This window comes from Mugil cephalus, chromosome 7 (assembly GCF_022458985.1).
Source record: "Mugil cephalus isolate CIBA_MC_2020 chromosome 7, CIBA_Mcephalus_1.1, whole genome shotgun sequence".
NCBI lineage: Eukaryota > Metazoa > Chordata > Actinopteri > Mugiliformes > Mugilidae > Mugil > Mugil cephalus.
The window spans coordinates 6,452,859-6,475,759 of record NC_061776.1 but is presented as its reverse complement, the minus strand read 5'-3'; the positions used below and the strand labels follow the sequence as shown (position 1 = coordinate 6,475,759).

The window sequence follows — 22,901 nt, the reverse complement described above, 5'->3', positions numbered from 1 at the left end:
GAGCGAGCACGCTCAGGCTCTAGTAAAACTCACAGATGGTCTGCATATAATTAAACCCTGTAAAGGAACAACGCTGTGAGTGGGACGGGAGGTTTTGCTCTCGCGACTAACGGCGCTGGAAGTTTGAGCTCGAGAGCTCGGAGACAGAGACGACAAAACATCCTGATTAAGCTGCTGAGGCCGACGTGCGGGCGAGTTGTCGAACTCGTTAGTTTCTCTCCGTTTGTGGCTGCGCGAGCTCGAGTCGGCGTCTATGTGTTTTTGTGAAAACAGGAAGAGACTCATTAAGGAAAAAATGTGGCTCTCGGATTAATTGACAGAGACGCTGTTTGAGGAGTTTTTATTCAGTAAATCCAAAACGGTGCCACTAAGTTATCTGACACCTTATTTAAAAAGCTTTTGCTTGAGTACATGTAGTTTATTTAATAGCATGAATCTGACTCGTTTAAGGGCACTTGAGGCCAAAGCTTCATTATTATTTACATGTAACGGTTCCTCTAATAACCACTTGAGGCTCGCTTCAAAATATAGAGGCTATGACTGTGATGTCACAGTAAACTGAGGTCTCCATGGTTACGGCCACTGAGCGGCAAAAAGTGACAGTTGAACATGGAGATTAGCAGCATTAGCTTTAATCGTAGGCTTTAATTGCATCAAAACTGTAAAACTAAATAAAAAAAAAGGGGGACGAGCTGTTGTGTGATTGACTGAACCAACAGATTTTAAAGGTGGACAGAGATATATTTTATATTTTTACAGATATCTGCCAAAGAAAAGAGAAGTAAGTGGGTCAGTGCATTAGAAGAAACAACTGGAATCCAGACACAGAAACCTGGTGTTGTTTGATGAAGTCGAACCTTAAGTTACTTCTTAAGTTATGTTCTGGAGGATGTCAGATAAGTTTGTGGAAGTTGTTGTGTTGGTGTAGTTACGGCCGAGAGTCACTATTTCAGTTCCAACCATAAATAACAATAAAACAATAAACTGAATATTTGTTATCACTCCTTGTCGTCTTTTTAACGCTACAGTATTGTATCAGCAAAGCTCTTAGCGTTAGCATCTTTCATTTAGCAACATTTATCATAACTGAAATCAAACTAACAACTAGTCCACTTTTCCACTTTTCCAAGTCCATACTAGCTCGAATAGATCATTTTCGAGTCCAATTGTCCTTAATTTGATGTGATAATCCACATTTTTTCCTGGTCTCTCTGTATTTACTGATAAATTTCACCATGTTTTTATCACAGTGAGTTAATCCCCATAGAGCTCCATGTTAAAAGCAAAAATAAACATATTTACAGCCTCGTACTTAAACATTTCTTTTTATTTTTTTACCTTTATAGCAAATATCTCCATTCACGACTGTTTAATTATATGAAGACTTAAAGCGGTCAGCCTCAGCTACACCTCTTTGCCTATTTTTGACTAGAGACACCGCTCTCTGGGCTCAGACATGTGGCTGACATCAAACACTGAACACACCACAAAGACGACAGTTCTGCATCTAGCTACAAGAAGCTAATATTTCCACACACAATCAGTGAGGAGAGTATCAAACTTCACATGCAGTTTGTGTTTTGTTTTGTTTTTTCTCTCTGTGCCCGGGTTTGGACCTTAATTTTGCATGTGGGCCGGTTTTATTGAAGGAGCGGTGTCGCTTTTATACATTTATAATTTGGACAAAAATGCAGGCGGTGCCGCCGTTTCATCCATGCCAGCAGCTGTGGAGAAAACTAGCCGCTTGTTAGCTTCCTCTGCACCTCACTTGTCAACACGTAAATCAACTGCAAATATTTAGCTTAGCAGCACAGAGAAGATAATTAGCTGCTGGGAGATTTGTGAGGTTTGCAGGACTTCTTATAGGTCACCAGATCGAAGGCTTTCATGCTTCTCCGTCTTCACCCTTCCCTCTCATCTTTCTTCTTTCTCCCTCATCCATGCAGAGAGTCTGGCCGGCTTTAGCTGATCGTATCACTCTCCCTACAGGGCAACCAGATCCTCCACCAGAGAGTCCACTTCCTCCCTTCATCTGTTCCTCCGGCACCTCCTGGAAGAGGTCAAACCCTCCTCCCCATCTTTCTCCCACACACCATCAAACTCTGACCACTGCAGAAGCTCAGATAGATAGTAGCCCTGTGCTGTGGCATGCGTCAACCTTTCATGTCCTCACACTCGCTCCCTCATTACAGTTTGATGTCTAATGGCTGTTTAGGCCAAACACATCCCAGATACTTTTAATACACATTTTTTTCCTGGTTTTCCTGAAGTGTTTTAGCCTCTTTAGCCTCAATCATAAACCCTGTAAATATAAGCAGAGGAACTGCTCTTCAAATGTGAAGCTAAAGCAAGTAGAGCTCCCCCCGGTGGCTGGAGGCTGCAGTAAAACCAAAACACTGCAACACAAAACTTTTTCTTCAACGAGGGTTTCTGACATTTTAGGTAATTAATATAATGTTGATGAATGTTCAAGTGTCAATTTTTTGGATGAGTTTCATTTTCGTTAGTTCTTTACGCTATGGAAACAGGATGTGGATGCAGAGCAGAGCATAGTAGTAATTAAACAAAAATGCGAGTGAGTCTGGAGGAATTGGGGAAAATAGCATCAGTCTAGTCAGTGCAAGGAAGCGGAGACACATCATTCATATTTATATACAGTCTATGCTGATGAACAGAGCAGAGTCACATAAACTACTATGACTTATTATATTTGAAAACCTCTTTTCTGTCAATGTACGACATTAAAATAACTGATTCTGGACCGATTCTCCCTCTCCCCTCTCTGAAGTCGAGTATCAGTTTCCGTGATTCAGCTTCGTCTCAACCAAAAGCTACTTCAGCCAAAGCCAGAAAACCCACAGGAGTCGAACCCTGCTCAAATATCAGGACATTAAAAAGTAGCAAGCGGTTAAGTTTTCCAGTGTCACCTGATCCACACCGCTCTGGTTTTTACTATTCATGCTAATAAATACCTTTTATTTCAAAATGAATGTTTGTACGATTAGGAGAACGATGATACCTGTGAGAGATTAAAGGCAGTAAATACTACTCACCCTGTTCGCAGCCCAGCAGCTCCAGGCGGAGGCCCAGGCCCTCGTTGGTGGCTCTTTCTGGGTAGATCCGGACGAAGCGGGTCACAAGTGGACCAATGTGTCTCAGCTCTGGGGTGTCATGGTTCTGGTTTCCAAGAAAGATCTGAGGGAAACACAACAAAGAAACATGTCAAGAATGTCTCCTTTGAGAAAACTGAGAAAATATCTTAAATTGTTTTTCTAAGGATGTGTGTTAAATGCAACTAATTCTGTCTTTGGACTTTGGCTTTATTTTCTTTAAAAATCAGATTGTTTCAACAGATAAATCATGAAGAAAGTAAGAATCTCTGCAGCGCTCGTTGCTCTGTGACCAGAAGAAATTATATGTTTTTCAGTTCAAATTTTATTTGTATAGCGTCAAATAATAATACCACAAATTGTCTCAAGACGCTTCACAAAATCCAATCTGTTTTGTTTGTCATGAGGCACTTTGTTAGATAAGGGACTAAATGAAAGGAGAGCGAAGCAAAGGACTAAAACCAGGAAATCGGAGCCAGAGGACATCCTTTATGTATTTCCAACAGGGAAGCGGAGCATGTGAAAATGGTTACAGTCACACTAGGAGCTGAGTGGAGGGACAGCGAGCGCCAAACGCTCTCTGGTCTTAACCGCTGAGGTTTCCTGATGTCTGACTTAATAAAGGCTGCACTGAGACACTATCAATGGAGCTATGACGTGTTTAAAGGATCAAAGAACTTCCAGGAAGTCTATTTCTGCCGTATGCTAACGCTTTAGCCTACAAGTTGTTATATCTGTTCTTGCTCATCCAGGTCATGGTATATCCAACAAAACTAACAAAGAAAACAAAGTTGAAACAAGGGAAACTAGAGGTTTCTTGACAATGTTTCATCTAAAGCAGCGTCTTCAGGTCTAAAAGACTGAGGGGGGGGGTTTAAATAGGAACATCTGTGGGAACATCCCCAAATTCACTGGTGAATGAAAACAGGATCAAATTCCTCCGATTACAGGTTCTTCTATCTACGCTGCAAGCTAACGCTTTAGCAAATGTTCCTGCTTTGTTTCGTAGTTGCATATTTTACTGTAGTTGCATTTATGTTTATGCTCTTTTGAGCTGCAGAATAAATTTTATTTTGCTCTATTACATTTAACCTGGCAGGTTTAGACGTGATTTTCATGATGAGCCGTTAACTTTGACCAATAAGTTCAGTCTTCTGGTAGTTAGCACAGTTTGGTTAGCGCTCCACAAATGATTTCTGAACATGTTTTGGCAAGATCTTCCTTAATTCAGTGCAAATTATAGAGAAAATGCATCCTGTAACACTAATCCCCCATAACTCGGACTCTGAGTGTATCTTAGCAACCATCCATGATTTTTATTTTGATTTATTTATTTTTTTTAAAGCAGAGCTATGTGAGCTTGCGTTTACATGTGGACCTTTGCTGTATTAATCCGTGTACCAGCCCGGGCCTCACTGAGCCCCCCCCCGCTGTCTTCGAAAGAAGGTTTTTTCTATAAAGACACAGGAAACAGAGCGGAGAGGCCGAGAGGAGGGACGGGCGAGCATCTAAACCTCCGTCTGCAGTAAATCAGCGGGAGTCCGACGGGCCAGCCTCGTCCTCCTCCTCCCCGCCATCTGGAAGGCATAGAGGAGGATGTCGCACCAACGTGGGCCGGCAGAGGAGGAGGGGGGGCGCTGGGTCTTCAGAGCAGTGACACGAGTTTCCTCTTAAAGTTTGGAGACAAAGATCGTTGAGGATGAATAAAACCTGGCTTTGCTTTCATCCTTTTTTCCCTATTTTGTAGATTTATATCTATATGTAGAGAGTTATAGAGCTAAAAATATATATTTATCCGTTTATAAAATAATATTAATGGTTCTATCATGGCTCTTTTGATTGTGTTGTCTAATTGTGGAGTTTTAGGTTTTTGTTTTAAGAGGAAAAACTAAATTTAAAAAAGTGTACAGTTATGTAACAGCAGCAAAAGCTCCTAATTCTGCAAAAAAAAAAGTGATTTATGTTCTTTCTTACCTTATCCGCCATCTGGGGGGTCACACACGTGAACTCCAAATTGTTTTACACGAATAAAATGCTGCTTTAACACTTTTTTGGGGGGTAAAAAATAGGCAGAACCGGAAAGATGGTGATTTAACAAGACCTGAGAGACCTGATACACACTGAAAAATAAAGTTTATGATCTTATCATTGGGGAAAATATACTTTTTTGGCCTGTAAAACACTGTTTATGTTTCAAATTTAGCAATAGACCCGATAGTTTTTAATCGATACACTGAACGTGTAATTTAATTTGTGCCTTCACCTCCTTCAATACATAAACCACAGTTCATTTATTTTATTTTATTTTTCTGCAGAAAACAAAAAGCCCTGGAGTTGTTCTTGTCTTCAGATTTATATGTGCATCATCTGTGGGTGGCGTTAACCTGAAACGTATTATTACATTACTAGCCGGTGCTGTTTATCTTGGCCTCTTTCCTTTTCACGATTAGCGGTGCTGTTAATGGCCCGTGAGCGGCCGGAGTGGTTCCTCGGTCCACCTCAGTATCGGGTCATTAACGGGCTTCGGTCATGTGACGTTCAAAATGGCACCGCCCACAGATGTTCCTAATAAAAACCTAAAGAGACCTCAGATTTGCGTTTAGTTATACGCCATAAGTCGGCTGACTGACTTCTCTCGCTCCCTGTAGAACCCAACCTGCAGCCGAAAGCCTCCAACAGTCACGCTCCGTCAAACTGAGCTCACACGAATAGCAGCCTATAATTTAGGCGCCTGGCGTTTTATTCCAGAGACGGCGTTTGTGGCGAGCAGAGCGTCCAGTCTGATGGCTTCATCCGGCTTTTCTCTTAATTCACATCCTGCTCATCTGTACTTGCTGAACCAACCTTGGGTTTGGTGTTGTTGTCCTCCTTGACGAAGGTCCAGTCCTCTCCGTCCAGGCTGTGTCCCACCTTGAACCTCTTCATGAACACGTTCCTCTCGCGGTGTTTGCCGCCCTGGATCACGACCCCGCTCACGATCTTGTCCTGGCCCAGATCCACCTTCAAAAGTTGAAGCATTCATTAGAGGCAGAAACCAGATTTTCCTGCTGCAGGAAACATGTAAGCAGCAGTTTTATATGTGTGAAGAGCAACGGCATGAATCTCCATCAGGTCTCATAGATCAGCGGTTCTTTATCTGGGTCATGAGTAGAGCTGTGTAGGTGTACGGTTCATACTGAATACAGGTATTTTTTTGAATTTTTAATGTACCGTCATACTGGTGTATTTGATTACAAAGAGTTAGGAAAGTTACGCCGTGAGACACTGTGTCAAACCGGACCATTTTCAGTGTAACGCTTCTAAACACACATGGTGCAACTGCATCACTGCAAAGTGTGGTGAAGATGGAAATGTCCATAAAATGAAGTGGCAGAACGAGAAGACTTATGCTTGTGCTGTGTGGGTTGTTTGGGGATTTTTTTAGGGTGACAAGACGTCCCCAATAAACGAGGCAGTCCCCGTTTTGGATGATCTGTCCCCCGGTTATAGATATCCCCGAAAATGTCCCCAAATTTAGCTTTTAATGAATGAGAAAAAAAATGCTGCACGCAGACTACAATTATTACGGTAGTCAGTCATGCTGCTATTAATGTTACAGACATAATATGTTTAAATATGAATATATATATATGTGAAAATAAATGAAACCATAATTGTCCCCATTTCTTCATTTCATCTTAATAACATTTAGGATCGCTGGGAATTACTGATGCAGATGATGAGCTAGTATAAAAGATTTCAGCAGTTTTGTCTCATTTCTTGATGCACAAGTCCAATAAAGTACATATGAGACTCATGCTCATATAAACTCACCCCTGTCTGTCATAAGGTTGATGTTTCCTGGATTCAACCTCATAAAGAAACAGTTTTTTTCTCCTCCTGAGTCCGAACTCACCTGTAGCCACTCGTTTTTGAAGGGCTGCTTGGTCTGCTGCCCCGTCCAGCCCGAGCGACCCGTCAACAACCGCGCGTTCTCCGCCACCCAGCCCCGGTCGGCGTAGGACGAGGCGTTGATCTGAGCGTCCGTGATCTGACCGGACACCATCCCCAACATCCCCGAACATTTGTAGTCTGCGCAGGGAGACAAAGGAGAAAGCAGAGAATAGTGAATGAGAAACTCATGTGTGTGATAAGAAATGCCAACATTTATCTTGTCCCTGCTTTAGTCAGCAAATTTTTTTGGTCGATGCCCTCTGGGTGCTGCTGCATTGTTCACATATACTAAAGGCTCAAGCGTAATCTCTGGAATGAGTTTGTCAGAAATGAACAGGAAAAAGCTTTTTGTGAGATTGCAGCACCACTTCTCCTCTGTGCAACAATTTATCATGATAGCTGGAAGATAGGATGCTGAAAGCGTCTTTTTTTTAGTGGTTTGAGGTTGTCTCTCTGTCTTTGCAGGTAATCTGTGAGAGTCAGACCATCACTTGCAGGACTTCTTGTTCTTCTTGTGGCTGATGATAATTTTTTAATTTTTTAAGTCGATGCAACAGGATGAATATGAGACAGATAGATGCATCTCTCATAGCCAATCATTACATTTGTTTGCATTTTCTTATACTAAAAAAAAAGCTCCGAAAAATGAAGCGATTGCATATTTACTAAAATTTAAAATCCTCTCAAATATAGTCTCTATCGGATGCTAACTGCTAGCATGTTAGCATCGCTTTCCGGTGGAGAATTCACGCAGGGCTCTCAAGTCTCACACATTTCAATAAGTTCACACGCTCTAACGCCAAACATGACATTTCTCACGCCGAAAAAATTATAATACTCGCCGCATACAGATTTTTAAAGAGATTAGTTATATGTGAATAGACGAAGCTGCTCCGCTTTAATCAACGGCCAATTAGAAAAATGTCAGCGGCCAACCAGCCAATTAGAAAACAGTATTTTATCGTTGCCAGGTGAAATAGGAGCGTCATAACCACGCCTTCCACAAATGCGAGAACAATGAGGATTAAAGTGTTAAATAATCCAAACTCAATGGACTCTAATAAGTGATAGAATATGATAAAAATGTCCCAATCACACTCAATAAATCTGAATTTAGTTTGAAAAGTACCATTTGTTTTAAAATGGGTTCATCAAAGTTATAGGAAAAATACTGTTTTATTTTAGTAGTTAATCAGGAGATTAATCGACTTCTCAGGAAAATAGACGATACATTAAACCAAATAAATAATTGATGTTTAGGGGAGATGAACGGTTTTTGGGACACTTTGCTTCTAATTATTTATTGTGGGTTTGGTGTGAACTTTAATTTGAAATAAATCTTAATTAATGAAGGGGGATATAAGGAACATATTTGTGTTTGGGTCCAGACTCAGATTGGAGGGTGCCTTCTTCAGATCCAGGTACAGGTGGCGATCTGGGATTGAAGTAATGAAGAGGCTGTGTTTTTTCTGTGCACGGCCAAATTTGGTTCAAACTGAGCTTTATTCATTGAAACATGGAAAGATTTTTGGATGTGTAAGTTAATTTTATTTACATAGTCAATATGACTAATTTGCCTCTAGGGACTTTTTCCACCTGGGACAAAACGTCCAATTCTTCAACAGTGGATTCAAACGAGGAGGAAACATTTACCACTATTTTCTACACGCACGATCAAGAGGCAAGTTGCTGCAGAATCGCTGAAGCGTGTTGGAGGTTTCAAGTCACTTGTGGACTGATGAAGGACACGTGACCTCGAGGGTCGAACACAAATCCAGGTCTGTTTGCTCTCGCTGGTGATGCTATTCTTAGTTTTATATTCTGGGATAACGGCTATATAATTAATTGGCTGATCTGAGTTTTCTCGGAATATGAAAACTTCATTAAAAACTCAAAAATACTTGAAAACAATGGTTTGGTCATCGAGAGCCAAATCCATTATCCACAACAAGCTCGACCTAAAATCCAAGCGCTCATGATCTCAGGGTGATATTTGCATTCAACAAATGCTTCCTCAGTTATATCTGGCATTTAACAACAGCTCCTGGGGATAAATTCTTCCCTGATGTGAAAATACAGCTCATCAGTGTTCTTTATGGAAACCCCCCCCTACAGTGAAGCCTGTGTGTGTTCTGGCATTTTTTTGTTTAGTTTACGAGCACCAAATGTCCTCAGAGGGGACAGGAAAACCGACTTCATCTTTATGTATTTCATGCACGCCTTGGGTTAGGAGTTTGGCTTTTTTTTTTTTTTTTTTTGATTAAATGCAGAATTTTGGACTACACCTGGTCCAAAATGAGGATCAAGCTTAAACATTTCAGATACTCCAGTGAGTTACAGCCTAATATCTGCACTCCCTCCTGGCACATGAAGGAGTGAGGTTTATGTAACGCTAAAGGATGAGTAATGAGGCAGTACGGCTTTCCTCCGCTCAACGGTAATGAATAACGGTGTCTTTCTGCGGGAGTTTGCGCTCGCTTTTGGAAGCAGCGATTATTTTAAATCAACACAGGAGCAGCAGGAGGTTCTCTTTTCGGTTTGTTTTACGATATGGAAAAAAAAACGGTAACTAGGGATAAAAACAGGTAAAAGAAACCCCCCAAAAAACAAAGATTTGCTTTCACAAACATCAAAAAATAACGCAGCTGGGGGAAAAAAAAAAAAACCTATGCCTGTGCAGTTGTCGAATGCTTAATGTCCTAAATTAAAAATATATGTAAATTAGAGGAATCAAATGCGTGACCAAATGCCGACACTGCACACAGACTATATGTGTGTGTGTGCTAGATAAGGAGAAAATTTCGATTACATTAAACTTCAATGATCCCTGTGGGGACGGGAAAGTTAATTAAGAAGAAAATATATGAATGGAATATATAAAAACAAGTACTCCAGCACAACAGGCCGAGACACAGTTATTGTGAGGCATAAATCAATATATGTATATATATATATATATATATATATATATATGTGTGTACACACTACTGGTCAAAAGGATTTCATCCTCCTACAGCAAGATAATGACTCAAAACTTTAGTCCAAGCTGCAGCAGAACTACCTCAGGATAAAAACAACATGGAGTGGACCATGGCCCAGTCTCTAGACTTTAACCCCATGGAGCTGGTTTTTGATGAACTGGACGAGTGAAGAGCTCTACAAACAAGTGACACACATTTCTGCGAATTTCTGCAACATAACTGGGATTTAAGTATCTTAATGTCAATTCTTAAAAGAAAAAGTCATGTTTTCATTGTTTTCTAATGTTACCTGATGTCCTGCAGCCATAGATCTCGAAGCGCATGCAGATGCCCTGCTCCCAGGACATGGGACGGATACGAACGTAGCGCGCCAGGGTCTGTCTGGGGAGGATGGCGTGAACTTCTTCCGTCGGGTTGTGGTTCCCCTGGAAGATCTAAAATGAAATTAAAAAAAAACAGGACGCGTACACTATCATTCGAAGTTCCTTCAGCTGGTTCAAGTCAAGTCCACTCGCTACATGGATGCCGCTACGCAACAAATGACTCGTCGTTACCTTCGGCTTCGAACCCTCCTTCACAGGCACCCAGTCTTCTCCGTTGGAGCTCAGGTCCACTTTGAAGGAGCGGACGTAGTAGTGCTTCCTGGTTTCTTTGGAGATGGCGCCCTGCGTCCCGATGGCTGTGATGAATCGGAGAAATCCCAAGTCCACCTGGAAGCATGAGCGATGGCAAAGACAGGTCAACGGTTGGGTCAGGGAGTAGTACAGTGTGGTTTAATGACAAAAATTCACTTGTGTGAATTAGCCAAACATGTAGGTAAAACATAAGCGAACATTTTACGTATAATATTCAGTTCATGTTGAAACAGAGTCAGAAAGGTAGTAATTCAACTGGATGATCATTCTACAAAGATGTAGTTTGTGACACTGTTAAACTGGATGGGATTAAAGTGTTTCAGTTAGTTAGCGCAGCCCACTGAATAAAATACAACTCAATAATGCTACATTCAAACTAATTCTGAATACTAAAACCTTCATGAAGTTTTCACAGACTGTTATGTTGGAAAGTATAAAGTATATAATGAAGCTGAGAGGACATTAGTAGAATAAGTAGGAAAGGGAAAAAAATAGCCTAAAAGATTAGCCAGATACTGTATGTAGCTATAAGTTACAGCCACGTTGTTGGAAAAAAATCAGTAAAATTGGCAGGAAACGGTTAATTCATTCAAAATATCTGACGTTTTGTGGTTTATTGTCTAAACAAATGTTTTAACTTTGCCAAGTTCGCTTTTTTCTTGGACGGGTAACTATTTAAACAAGATTTATAAACCTGAATAAATTAATAAATTGGCCAAATATTGTAAAATGAATACAACTAATGGATAAATGGTTTAAATACATATAGTTAACCTAATATAAATGTGTTCCTGTTTTATAAGGCAAAGTTTAAGTTGTTGGATCGAAGTATTATGAAACATGGATTAGCTAAAATGCAAAGCAAAAAGCTAAGGGATAACTGGTCGACACATGGGATATTACTAGAACACTAGAATATTTAGCTAACAGTAATATATTGAGTTTAACCAAACGAGGCATAATCAATGAAGACTCGACATAAGACTTCCAGGGTTGTGAGTCACACTAGAGACTAAAAGACGTTGGGCTTGAACTCTTTGCAGATGACAGATGCCTTTAACATTTCACGACGATTACTGTCAAAGAGCACTTAGAGAGTCTAATCTAATCCCAGTTTAGTCAAGCATAAGATTTTGTTTGTCTCAGGCACATCTTAAAATGTCAAATTGTGCTACTGTGTTAAAAGAAAGCTGAAAACAAGCCTGTTTCTGGAGGTTTAGGTAAAATTCATACAGTCATACACGCATCAAAAACGAGGCCATGCCTTGTACCATGTTTCACTCCAAGTATGTTGGCTCAGATCTCATTAATTACGCCGGGATCCCTCACATGCCAAAGACTTTCACAGAAACATTTTGCAGTCAGTACAGTCGACGAGTAAACTGCTGACAAGGGCTATAAGTAATGAACACTCTGCTTTATGGTGGGAGGGAGCCGCAGACAACTTAAATCAGCTCAGTCATTCAAGATTTTAAACCCAGAAGTGGTTTTAAATTGAATCTAAACAGGAAATATTTGTTTTCCTTTGATGTGATTAAAATATACATTCATGCCGTGTCTCCACAAAGACACGGAGCACGACATGTCATCTAGGACACGTGTCGTCGCTGAGATGGGTCGAGTCGGGGGATTCGCTGCTGGCTGAGCCTCGGGGCCGCTGATCCAACAAGGACCTCCGCAAGACGAGTGTGTGTGTGTGTGTGTGTGTGTGTGTGTGTGTGTGTGTGTGTGAGGCATCAAACTCATTTACGACAAACCAAATAACTTGCGTGTGTGGATGTGTGAATCAGCACAGGATCCAATTTTACGCTTGTCCACTCGCATCACTAATGACTAGTGTGTGTGTGTGTGTGTGTGTGTGTGTGTGTCTTTGTAACCCTTGAGGTGAAAAGGTTGTGTTAACAGTGGACAGTGGATTTTACCAGACTTACTTCAAGCAAATAAGAACTAAATATGACGACCAGCCACAACATTATGACCACCGACAGGAGAAATAAATGACATTTACCATTTTGTGACAATTCTGTTGGGAAACTTTTGGACTTTCCATTTGTGTCTAAGTTACTTAGACATGTACCACCCACCTAAACCAGACACCCCCACCCCATAGCAATGACAACCCTGTGAAAACCCTAACCCTAACAGCACAAGGTGTTGACCTGGCCTCCAAATTCACTAGATCAAGTATCTGTGGGACAGTCCACAGAGGACCCTCCCCTTAACCCATAGGCCCCCCCCACTAACAACATCCTGTTACCAGACACCACAAGACACCCCCAGAACACCCATGTCCATACTCTCATGAGCCACAACAGTTTTAGAGGCACAAGGGAGACTTACACAGTATTAGGAAGGTGGTCATAATGTTATGCTTGGTCGGTGCATAATATAACTGGAACTTCGAGTGAAGGTTGGGGGATAAACTGTAGAAACAAACAATTAATAATCTAAGAAGATGCTTAAATTGACCAAACAAACAAACAAACACACACAGAAGTATTCCTGGACCTTCTATAATTATCACACCAACTAATTTTATTACAACCTGTAACTGTAATTTGCTCATCTTATTTAAATACTTCCATTGTGAAACCAAACTTATTGGATGAAAAAATAAAGTGTTTTAGTTTAAGTCAACAGCATTGTGAATATAACGAACCATACAAGCATCTTTTGTCTGGGTTAGGTGAAGGAAATGTTTCACTTTGATTGTGTGATTGTGTGAGTGACTGAACTTATTGTCTTGTGACTAATCGAGTTAAAATATCCTGCTTCGAGATCAAAGACCCAGTTCTCAAGGGACAACTTCCCAAACGTTCTGAAAATAGAAAAGAATTCCAAGCGGGAATTATTTAATTTGATTTTTACGTATAAACCACACAAAAAGGGGTAACTCCAAGAATATTTTTAATAGTCAAATATCATCATCTCTTAATTCTTCAAAGGAATTCTTGAATTAAGTCACAACAACTGAAGATTTGGTGACATATCTTGGGAATGCTTCCTCTCATGAAATTATGATCAGAGGGCTGAAAGAGAGAATCAGAGAGATAAAAAAAAAAAGACTCAATCAGATGGGCTGAGTCTTTTTTTTTTTTATCTCACCAAAAAGCAAAGCAGCATCAAGAAACAAGATGGAAAACGATAAAAAATGAATAAAAATGATCATAGAGAGCAGCAACGATAACAGAAAGCCTTACAGTGACCTTCATATCATCCACAAATACAAACGCTTATCAGAAATGAGAAAATACTCCATCAACATCGTATGTAATTCCATATATAACTGCATTAAAAGCATGAAGTGGATTTAAATGAGACGATGCGCCGTTTCTTTCCACTTGAGCTAAATCGCTTGTTTGTTGAGTTTGGAAATTATCAGCTGCACACCAAAATAAACTCAAAGCTTCAGTATGTGGGATGCCTGTCACACATGGTATGTAATTATATTACCATAGAGACGTTGCTGCTCTGATACTGTACATGGGAAGGCCCCACAGGACGTGATTTGACTTCTCCCCAGCGTTGTGTTTTCAGGAAAAGAGCAGAAAATAGATTCCCGCAGGTCTGTGTGGGCCCTGTGACTGACAGGGAGACGACTGGGAAACCATGTTTTGTGGACACTCCCAGCCTTGTTCGCATCTAAATTCCCACGAGGCGTATCGCCCGCATACACTATGCATACTGTAAGTGACAAAGAGGAGGCACAAAGGAAATTTTGTTGTGAAATGACACAAACAAGCTACTACATCAGTCTGTGAAGATTCTCCGTCAACCATGTAACAGTATACCCAAAAACAAACAAACAAAAACAAAAAACAAAAACAAAGCTGAAACAAGTGTTTGAGTTTCTTAAAGGCTTCAGGAAACCTAACAAGTCTTCAAGATCCCCAGCTAGTCTTCAATAAGTCTTCAAGAAACACAACAAGTCTTCAAGGAGTCTTCAGGAAACCCAACTAGTCTTCAAGAAAACCACCCAGTCTTCAAGGAGTCTCCCAGAAACCCAACAAGTCTTCAAGTATTCTCTAGGAAACCCAACCATTCTTCAAGAAAACCAGACAATCTTCAAGGAGTCTCCAACAAACCCAAGAAGTCTTCAAGAAATCCAACCAGTCTTCAAGAAACCCAACAAGTCTTCCACAAGTCTTCAAGAAACCCAACAAGTCTTCAAGGAGTCTTCAGGAAACCCAACTAGTCTTCAAGTATTCTCTAAGAAACCCAACCAGTCTTCAAGAAAACCACCCAGTCTTCGAGGAGTCTCCCAGAAACCCAATAAGTCTTCAAGTATTCTCTAGGAAACCCAACCAGTCTTCAAGAAAACCAGACAATCTTCAAGGAGTCTCCAACAAACCCAAGAAGTCTTCAAGAAATCCAACCAGTCTTCAAGAAACCCAACAAGTCTTCCACAAGTCTTCAAGAAACCCAACCAGTCTTGAAGGAGTCTTCGAGAAACCCAACAAGTCTTCAAGAAAGCCAAGCAGTCTTCAAGGAGTCTCAAAGAAACCCAACTAGTCTTCAAGAACTCCCAAGAATCCCAACAAGTCTCAGGTAGTCTCTAAGAAACCAAACTAGTTTTCAATATGTCTTCAAGAAACCCAACAAGTGAAGTTACCCTAGTTCCATTTTTTGTTGTTGTTGTTTTTGTTTTTTTTGTATTTTTTATGTGTTTGATCAATGATAATTTCCTTCTCTTGATGTGCCAACTCATGGCTGGATATTGAGACCTATATAATAAATTATATGATGATGATAGAAAGATGATACACAGCTTTGATATTGAAATACCAGACACTAGGAATTGCTATTTTAATGACTTAAATCAGAAATATAGAAAGAACTCTAAACTTAAGAAATATATTGAAGTTCCTTTCACCTTTGATTGGTATAATTTTGTTCATACAGGTAAACATAAGATAGTTTAACAGGTGATGTGCGATTACTTTGATACTGTCGTCCCTTTTATACAGGAACAGCCTCTGTATTTGCAGTAATCCTTTACAGGTTTATTTATTTCAGTTGCTCAGCCATCTTGTAATTACTCAACACTTGGCAGGGCCTATTATTTATGCCACAGAAAATGGTTGCACTTAGAGCTTTTTAATGACGGGAACAAAATGCAGGATGGAGGCATAACTCAGGTAAAGTGTGGCTGAATGAGACTGAAGAAATACACTGCGACTTCCCATCTTAACAGGACACAGCTTTAGCAGTGATAGTAAAAGAAAGAAAACCAATTAATTCATTGTCATCGGAGGTTTTAATTAAGAGTATGGGACTTTGGGGGTGCAATGGGGTGCATGCTAAGACAAAAAGATAATTTTTCTTTATAAATAGGAACGAGACAATGACATGGTAGGACATGTGGAGAAGTGCATGACAGATGATCGCATTACCTTGGTAATCAGACTCGATTATCATTTTGTTTCCATTTTATTTGTTCAACATGCGATTCCATCCATGTTGGTCAGTAAAGTTTCATTTCACACCATGCAAAACCTCTGAAAAATTAACTGAAACCACAAGAGCAGCAAACTGCAGTTCCTCTAATGGCCACTTGGGGCTAGTTCCGTGAGCAAGTCAACCTTCATGTTAAATCTTGAAGCAGAAATAAACACGTTCACTACCTTTTTTTCCCAGTGATTATGCATATTTAAGAGTGTGGCCACTCCAATAGGCAATAGGACAATAGGATGTTGTTTCAGGCTGATAGCTCTAATCCTAAACATCTATCCAAGATAGTGACGGCCACACTGAGCTTCAAAGAAATACTATTGCTGACGTCATATACAGTCAGTGGTTGACATATATTCCGATAACCAGCATTACACCAGCCTCAATCTTATTGCTTCTTGTCGTTTCTCTTAGATGGAGCTACAGGTAACTGAAGAGAACATCCCACTCTCAATCTCCCCAAGTTCTACCAAGTCCTGATTTGGTGTCTTTCTATGACATCTTTGCATTAACAAAACGGAAACCTTCTTAAATTCTTTCTGTGATACACTGATTAGACAGCTTAATTAGTGAGCTTAGCATCCCCATGGGCCTGAATAGAAAAGAAAAGTCGCTTGGAAAAGATGGAAAACATGTAAATGTAGCGTGTATTCAAAAATGGCGGCAGACCTGCAAAGCATGGCGCATGTTTACGTGATCCTTAGTAAGAAAGCAGGATACCTATACCTGTACAACCTTCAGGTTTTTATCCAGAATTAAGTTAATTAAGGTTCATGAGTCGGGTAATGGGTTTTCATGGTGTGAATACGTCACGTGAATGTAATATCTGTCGGAAATCCCCAGCAAATTAGCATGCGCACAAAAAAAATAGAAAGCAGAACTCATTATCGTGTGTGTCAGTTGTAGGCAAAGAGCTAAAATCATTTGAGTTCTTACTGTGAGATCACATGTTAAGGCTTTTGTTTGCATCTTTTTATTTAATTATGTGTCTTTTATAACCGCTGTGACCTTAAAATCGTATTAGTAGAATTACTAAATGACTCCCTGGCGCAGATGAAAACGAAGGAATTTTGTTCTCACTGCCACAATACTTTGATTTAGCAGCCTCGAGGTTTCAAACCAAAATGAGGAACAGCCTAATTAGATCAACTCGGGTTTTATTTTCAGTGACGATTGACATACTGGCATGTCATCGCATATTTTTTCGTTTGGCCTCTCATCTCCAGCTGATTAAGAAATCTGATTAATGATTCTCTCGAGTTGTTTTCTCGGTGTCGGGTAAGTCTGAGTCAGTGGTCCCGAGGTTGGGAAGTCCGCGGTGGCATTCCTCCAGAGGTCTGCTCTGGATGGCGCGACCCTTTAATGTTCTCCGGAGGATCTTTTGTCTTTGGGTTTCCTCCTGCCCCGGCTCCAACAACACACCTCACTCACAAGAGGCCTTAACGCGTTCTCCAGATGCACAACACTAAGCTCTTCCTGGTGGCGTCAAAGAGATCCTGGAGACAAACAGCAGGGCGTCTATAAATACCTGAAGACAGTGAGGGAAGGAAGCCTTTCCTGGACCTACGTCACTGTTCTCAATAACAAGTCCATTCACTACGACGTGTAAATATGCACCTATCCCCATTTTTAGCCACACGTTTAAGATCAGGTCATTTGTAGATTAATCTATACTTTCCTGTTGCTCAAGCAAAACCATTTCTAGATGCATAGAAATATGGGACTGGGGTTCCCATTAAATTCCAAATATCCAGCGTGCTGATGAAAAGAGTCACTACAGAGAAAAATATGATTACAGATTTATCATAAAGCCAGATAATGAGCTCACGGTCTGCCGCCGTCCAAATTACCACCGGGTAACGTCACCCACGACAACGTTATGAATAGCAACCCGAAAATAGTATCAATAAAATATAAATGCCTTTAAATGAATAATAGAGGCGTCTGCAGCGGAGGAGGAGGAGGAGGAAGAGGAGGGCATGCAAGAATTAACTAAGTCATAATTTTCTTTTCAAGTAAGATGAATCGAACGCCGTGAGGCAAACCACGGCGAGCCATGAGGTGGCCACGCAGCACGCATAATCAAATAAAATGGAAAATTCACTTCGCAAAAACCACCAGTCGTAACTCAAACGCCTCACGGAGTCGGGGGCAGCAACAACAGCGCTGAATCAGAGGCTATAAATCACCGTGGCACGGGTCCGTCAGGAGGCACCGCCAAAAAAAAGGACAGAGAATCACGGCAAACCAACGTGGAGGTGGTGGCGTCGAGATTTGGGCTTGAGGCACGAGCGTGTGACGGAAAAGTCCCCGAGGAAAATCTCAAGAGCTGGTACGAGGAGCGTCGTCACCTCCTGCTGCAGCTTCAGACCTGACGGGGAAACACTGCAGGGCCTCGCACAAGCACGGTGAAGCCAAGAAAGGTCAAACCAGGTGTTTCCTCACATTATTTTAGTGGATATCCTAAGACTCAAACATGCAACCTTGTGGTAACTTAGATCAAAATCCAAGGATGGGTTTTTTATTTGAGAAAACCTAAAAATCTGTACAGAAAGGAGCATGTTGAGATGTCAAGGACAAATGTAAATTAATGCTTAATTTCTTACTGTAAAGTACTGGCAACTGTGTTAGAAGTGGCTGAGAAGATGATCTCTTAGTGCCCTCAAAGGCCCATCTAGCTTAATTATATAGTAGATGATGTCTTGTGTTAAGTTTTAATTAAATAAACACAAAATAACCTGGTTCCTGGGACCCACATGTCGAACAGTAAACGAAAACATAGATAAAATACTATTGTTAACGGCACAGAGTTTGCAATGAAACGTTGAAAATACACATTAATGTAAAGTTTATCTTCAGAGAGGTGGTGCAGGACTCTTATATTAGACAACATTTGTTTTCACTAGTGTAACTAATGAACTGGCATGTGATAAATGTGATAGCATTGCAATAATTCATTGTTAATATTGTATTGAGACTCAGATGCAAAGTTTTCAAATTGCAAATTTGAAAACTTTTTGACGGTCAGGATGTTGGTCAACCAAAGATGGAGACAGAAAGAAATGAGAAAAGTTAATCCTGCATTTATGATCCCATTTGGCAGCACTTATAGTAAATGAAGTTGTCTGATCTACCCCAGAACTTTTTCTTACAGGACGATGAACGATGTGACCGTCACAGACCTGAGGTTTGACCAACTGGGGCCTCAAAAGTACAGTAGTTGTCTACTTGACCCAATGAATAACTGAGCCTCACTTACTGTTATTTCCAACCTAATTTCTATTTTCTCATTAAATGCAACATCTTTTCCTCCAAGACACGTCTGACAATGATTCGAACCAGACAGTAAAAAACTAAAAACGACACGTTTCATGAGGCCTTTAGGTAACGTTAGCCTCTCTCCATGCAGAGGCTAAACCCATTAACCTCTATTAAAACACTGCCCCTCATATCCTGGCATCCCGGAGGGCTCAGCTGTGAGACAGTAGCTAAAAGAAGTCCCAAGACAGACAATAGAGAGACACTTGTGCTAATCCAGCGCTGAGGCCGTCTTCCTGTCTGCTTCCTGTTCCAACCCCCACGGGAAGGAAGTGAGGGTCTGCTCTTATTGCACGGGGCATTGTGAGTCTTCCTCTATGAGTTCCTGTCCCGGACAATGGGGCCACTCTGGATTCCTACTGCACTTTAATAGCGGGTCCATATATTTTAATTTGTTTTCTTTGGTTCAAACCATATCAGGGAAAAACCACATGATTGTTTAGGCTTTCAAATCCCCCAATATTGAGTCTGCACATGTAATTACCTACAGTCTTCTTGGCCTACATTTCTGTTCCGGTCTGATAATTCAGCGCTAAGAGGAATTTAAACATCTCAGAGTCTAGTTCCTGTGATTTTTAGCTAAATCTGATGAGCCACATTCTTCTTCAGGGGGTGGTGTAAACTGTGGCTGCTATTGTTCAACGTTTTTTTGAAAAACCGCCTCAGTCCTGCAGCTAAAAAGTATTCATACCACACAAATATTTAAAACCTCTGTATCAATTAATCAAGCAAAAATATTTAAGCTTAATAAAAATAATAATGTTTACATTCTAAATTGTAAACAAACTGTGTAGAAATGCTGTAAAAAGTACAAAAAACAAAGGTCACTCGACTAAAGTTAATGTAAGAGAGTTTATGCTAACAAGAGAACGCCACACACAGCTAGTTAAAGCTAATTTTATGTTATTTTTAGCCTCTTAGTTCTGTGTGTATATATATATATATATATACTGTATTTTGGTGAAATGCCATTTGGATTATTACACTGTTAGCTGGCCAAACTAAATTAGACCACATTTAGGCATAATGAAGCACTAACTTGGTGAAAATGTAATTAGCCTAAATAAGCTAAGTAGCTTTACGCTAACTGTGTTTAACTTCATATTTTCACACCTACACTGACACAGTTTAATTGTATTTTGACTCCAATTTTAAGAGAACAAGGAAGATTTTAATCTGGTCTGATGACTCAAAAATGAATCTAATCTGCTCCAGTTCTTATCATTTTAGCTAAATATGATGGATTTTTTGACTGCCCACATTTTTGTTACAAGCTCACTACACACCTATTACATTGTGCAGTATAACATGTAAAGTGTAAAATGTGAAAACCAACTACAAAAATGGGCTAAAAGCCTAATAACAACACTCCACAGCTTGAGAGAAGGCCACACGCTAGCTAAAGTTTATTGGATTTCATTTAACTGCTAAATACAAACGGTTTAAAGGATTAATCAAATAAAAAATGTGTTAAATAACACATGTAGTCATAATTAAGAAAAAGGTAAAAGGTAGTTAACATATATAAGCTAAGTAGCTGCATGCTAACTGCGTAAATTCAGATTAAATGCAATAAGACACCATCAATACTATACAAGCAAAACATTCATTAACCTATTATAATGTTGTGGATCATCCATATTAAAGTGGCTGCAACAGATACGACTCTGTATCTAACTATTCTACAGCTCTGACTTTTTCTGCAAACTTTGTCTTGTCAAAAGATACAGAATAAGACATTGAAAAAGAGGAATTTCTGTGTTCACTGTTTTCATGCTGCTGCAACGACGATAACAAATGTCAACTCTGCTCGAGAGGCAGGCGTCACTGAATAATGCAAGCTGGCTTTTTTTTTTTAGTTATTTATTTATTTATTTTTCTTCTATTCCCATCTAGTGTCCCTCATAACGTGCAGAGTAGTGGTACAAATGAGTGAACAATATTCAGACCAGATGTGAGCAACATCTCAGCGGCACCGTCAAGTGCAAACACAGTTTTTCCACCGGGAAACGAGTACACTTTCATTTTGAGATCAGAGTCTAAAAATAAGAGCCAGCGCTGCATAATTTCCGTTGTTCATATCCAGAGTGGGACTGGGAATGGAAACGTAGTATTAAACGTATAACATGTATTCTCTCATGTTTTTGTGTGTAATTATAACCATTTATTATGTATTTATCCTCATATTGAGCCTTTCCATTCCACTCTCATAAGAGAAAGCTGTGAGATAATTAATATAAAGTACATTCAAAGCATCTCTGACCTGTATCCACTCCCTGACGGTGTCGTCTGAGGGCGTCCAGCCGTTCTCCTGGTAGTTGAGGCGCGAGCGTTCGGGCGACCAGTTGGAGTTGTATTGAGACGAGGCGGTGATCTGCTCCGAGGAAATTTCCCCCGACTCCATGCCCAGCGGCTCCATGCAAGCGAAATCTGCCAAACACAGAGAGAAAGAGTTCAGACAAAATATTTTCAAACACAGAAACACTGTGGAAAATGTTATAAAGAATAATACTGCGATTAATATCGATACTCGTGCAAAAAAAATAAAATAATGTTCAGGTCACAGAGGGACGGGTTTGTTTGTCAAAATCATACCGACATCCTGTTTAATAAGAGTTTAAAAAGTCTATTACACACATCATTAGCTGGATGAGTTTCAGTATTTTGTTCTTAAAGTTGTCAAAGCTAATGGCTGAATTAATCTAGACCTGGGCTCCTAAAGTTGGAGTCATTAATCTATTTTGGTGAATAGCAAAAGTTAATTTTGCTTTCTGTGCAAGAAAATAGTGGACGTGTGTTTAGACAGTGTCCCAGATATAAAGCTATCTGAGCTGGTGGAGGCTCAATGCATCTGCATCTACGCATACATGAGCTTAATCCCAGCAGGGCCCCTATTAGCCAACGGTATAATGACCACTTTTACTTTACTTTTTATTATTTGATGAATGATTTCATGTATAAAATAGTGTAAAATGTTAAATAACATACGTCCAAAACCACCTCAAAACCAAAGTTGAGCAACTTTACAAAGACACAAAAGGTCATTAGCAATTAGCTCATTGTCAAATCTGTCATATAATTCAGTTAATTGAATAATTTGAACAATACCGACTTGTTTTTACTGTGAGTTTGACTGATTAGCCAATAGAACAATAAGCTTGTCTTCAGAATATAAGCTCTAAGTCCTTAAAATGATGAATAATCAGTTGAATCTTTAGACTGATTAATAAAGCTTTGTTTATTTATCCCAACTATGGGAAATTTCCTTTAATCACAGTAATTAGGGAAGAATAGATACAATATCAAATTTGAAAGAATATAGAAAATCTGCATATATGTGGACTGGGAATTAAAAAATGCTAAAAATTGGTGCATAATATAATTGCTAAGGTTTAAAAACACAGTGAGGTAGTTTGTGCAAGATAAGCACTTTTGCATATAAAGAATTTTCTATTTCATTATTATTATTTTTT

General features: G+C 39.9%; 1 protein-coding gene across 1 annotated transcript in view; it reads right to left on the bottom strand.

Moving 5' to 3' along the window:
- Positions 1-22,901, bottom strand: part of LOC125010409 (neuropilin-1a-like) — an 81,184-nt gene that overhangs the window by 11,490 nt on the left and 46,793 nt on the right. Inside the window, exons 6-11 of the mRNA XM_047589004.1 lie at positions 21,692-21,858; positions 10,579-10,734; positions 10,314-10,458; positions 7,006-7,181; positions 5,955-6,110; positions 3,054-3,195 (exon numbers count right to left, since the gene is read on the bottom strand). Coding sequence (XP_047444960.1) covers positions 3,054-3,195; positions 5,955-6,110; positions 7,006-7,181; positions 10,314-10,458; positions 10,579-10,734; positions 21,692-21,858 — 942 coding nt within the window. The remainder of the gene's footprint in view (positions 1-3,053; positions 3,196-5,954; positions 6,111-7,005; positions 7,182-10,313; positions 10,459-10,578; positions 10,735-21,691; positions 21,859-22,901) is intronic.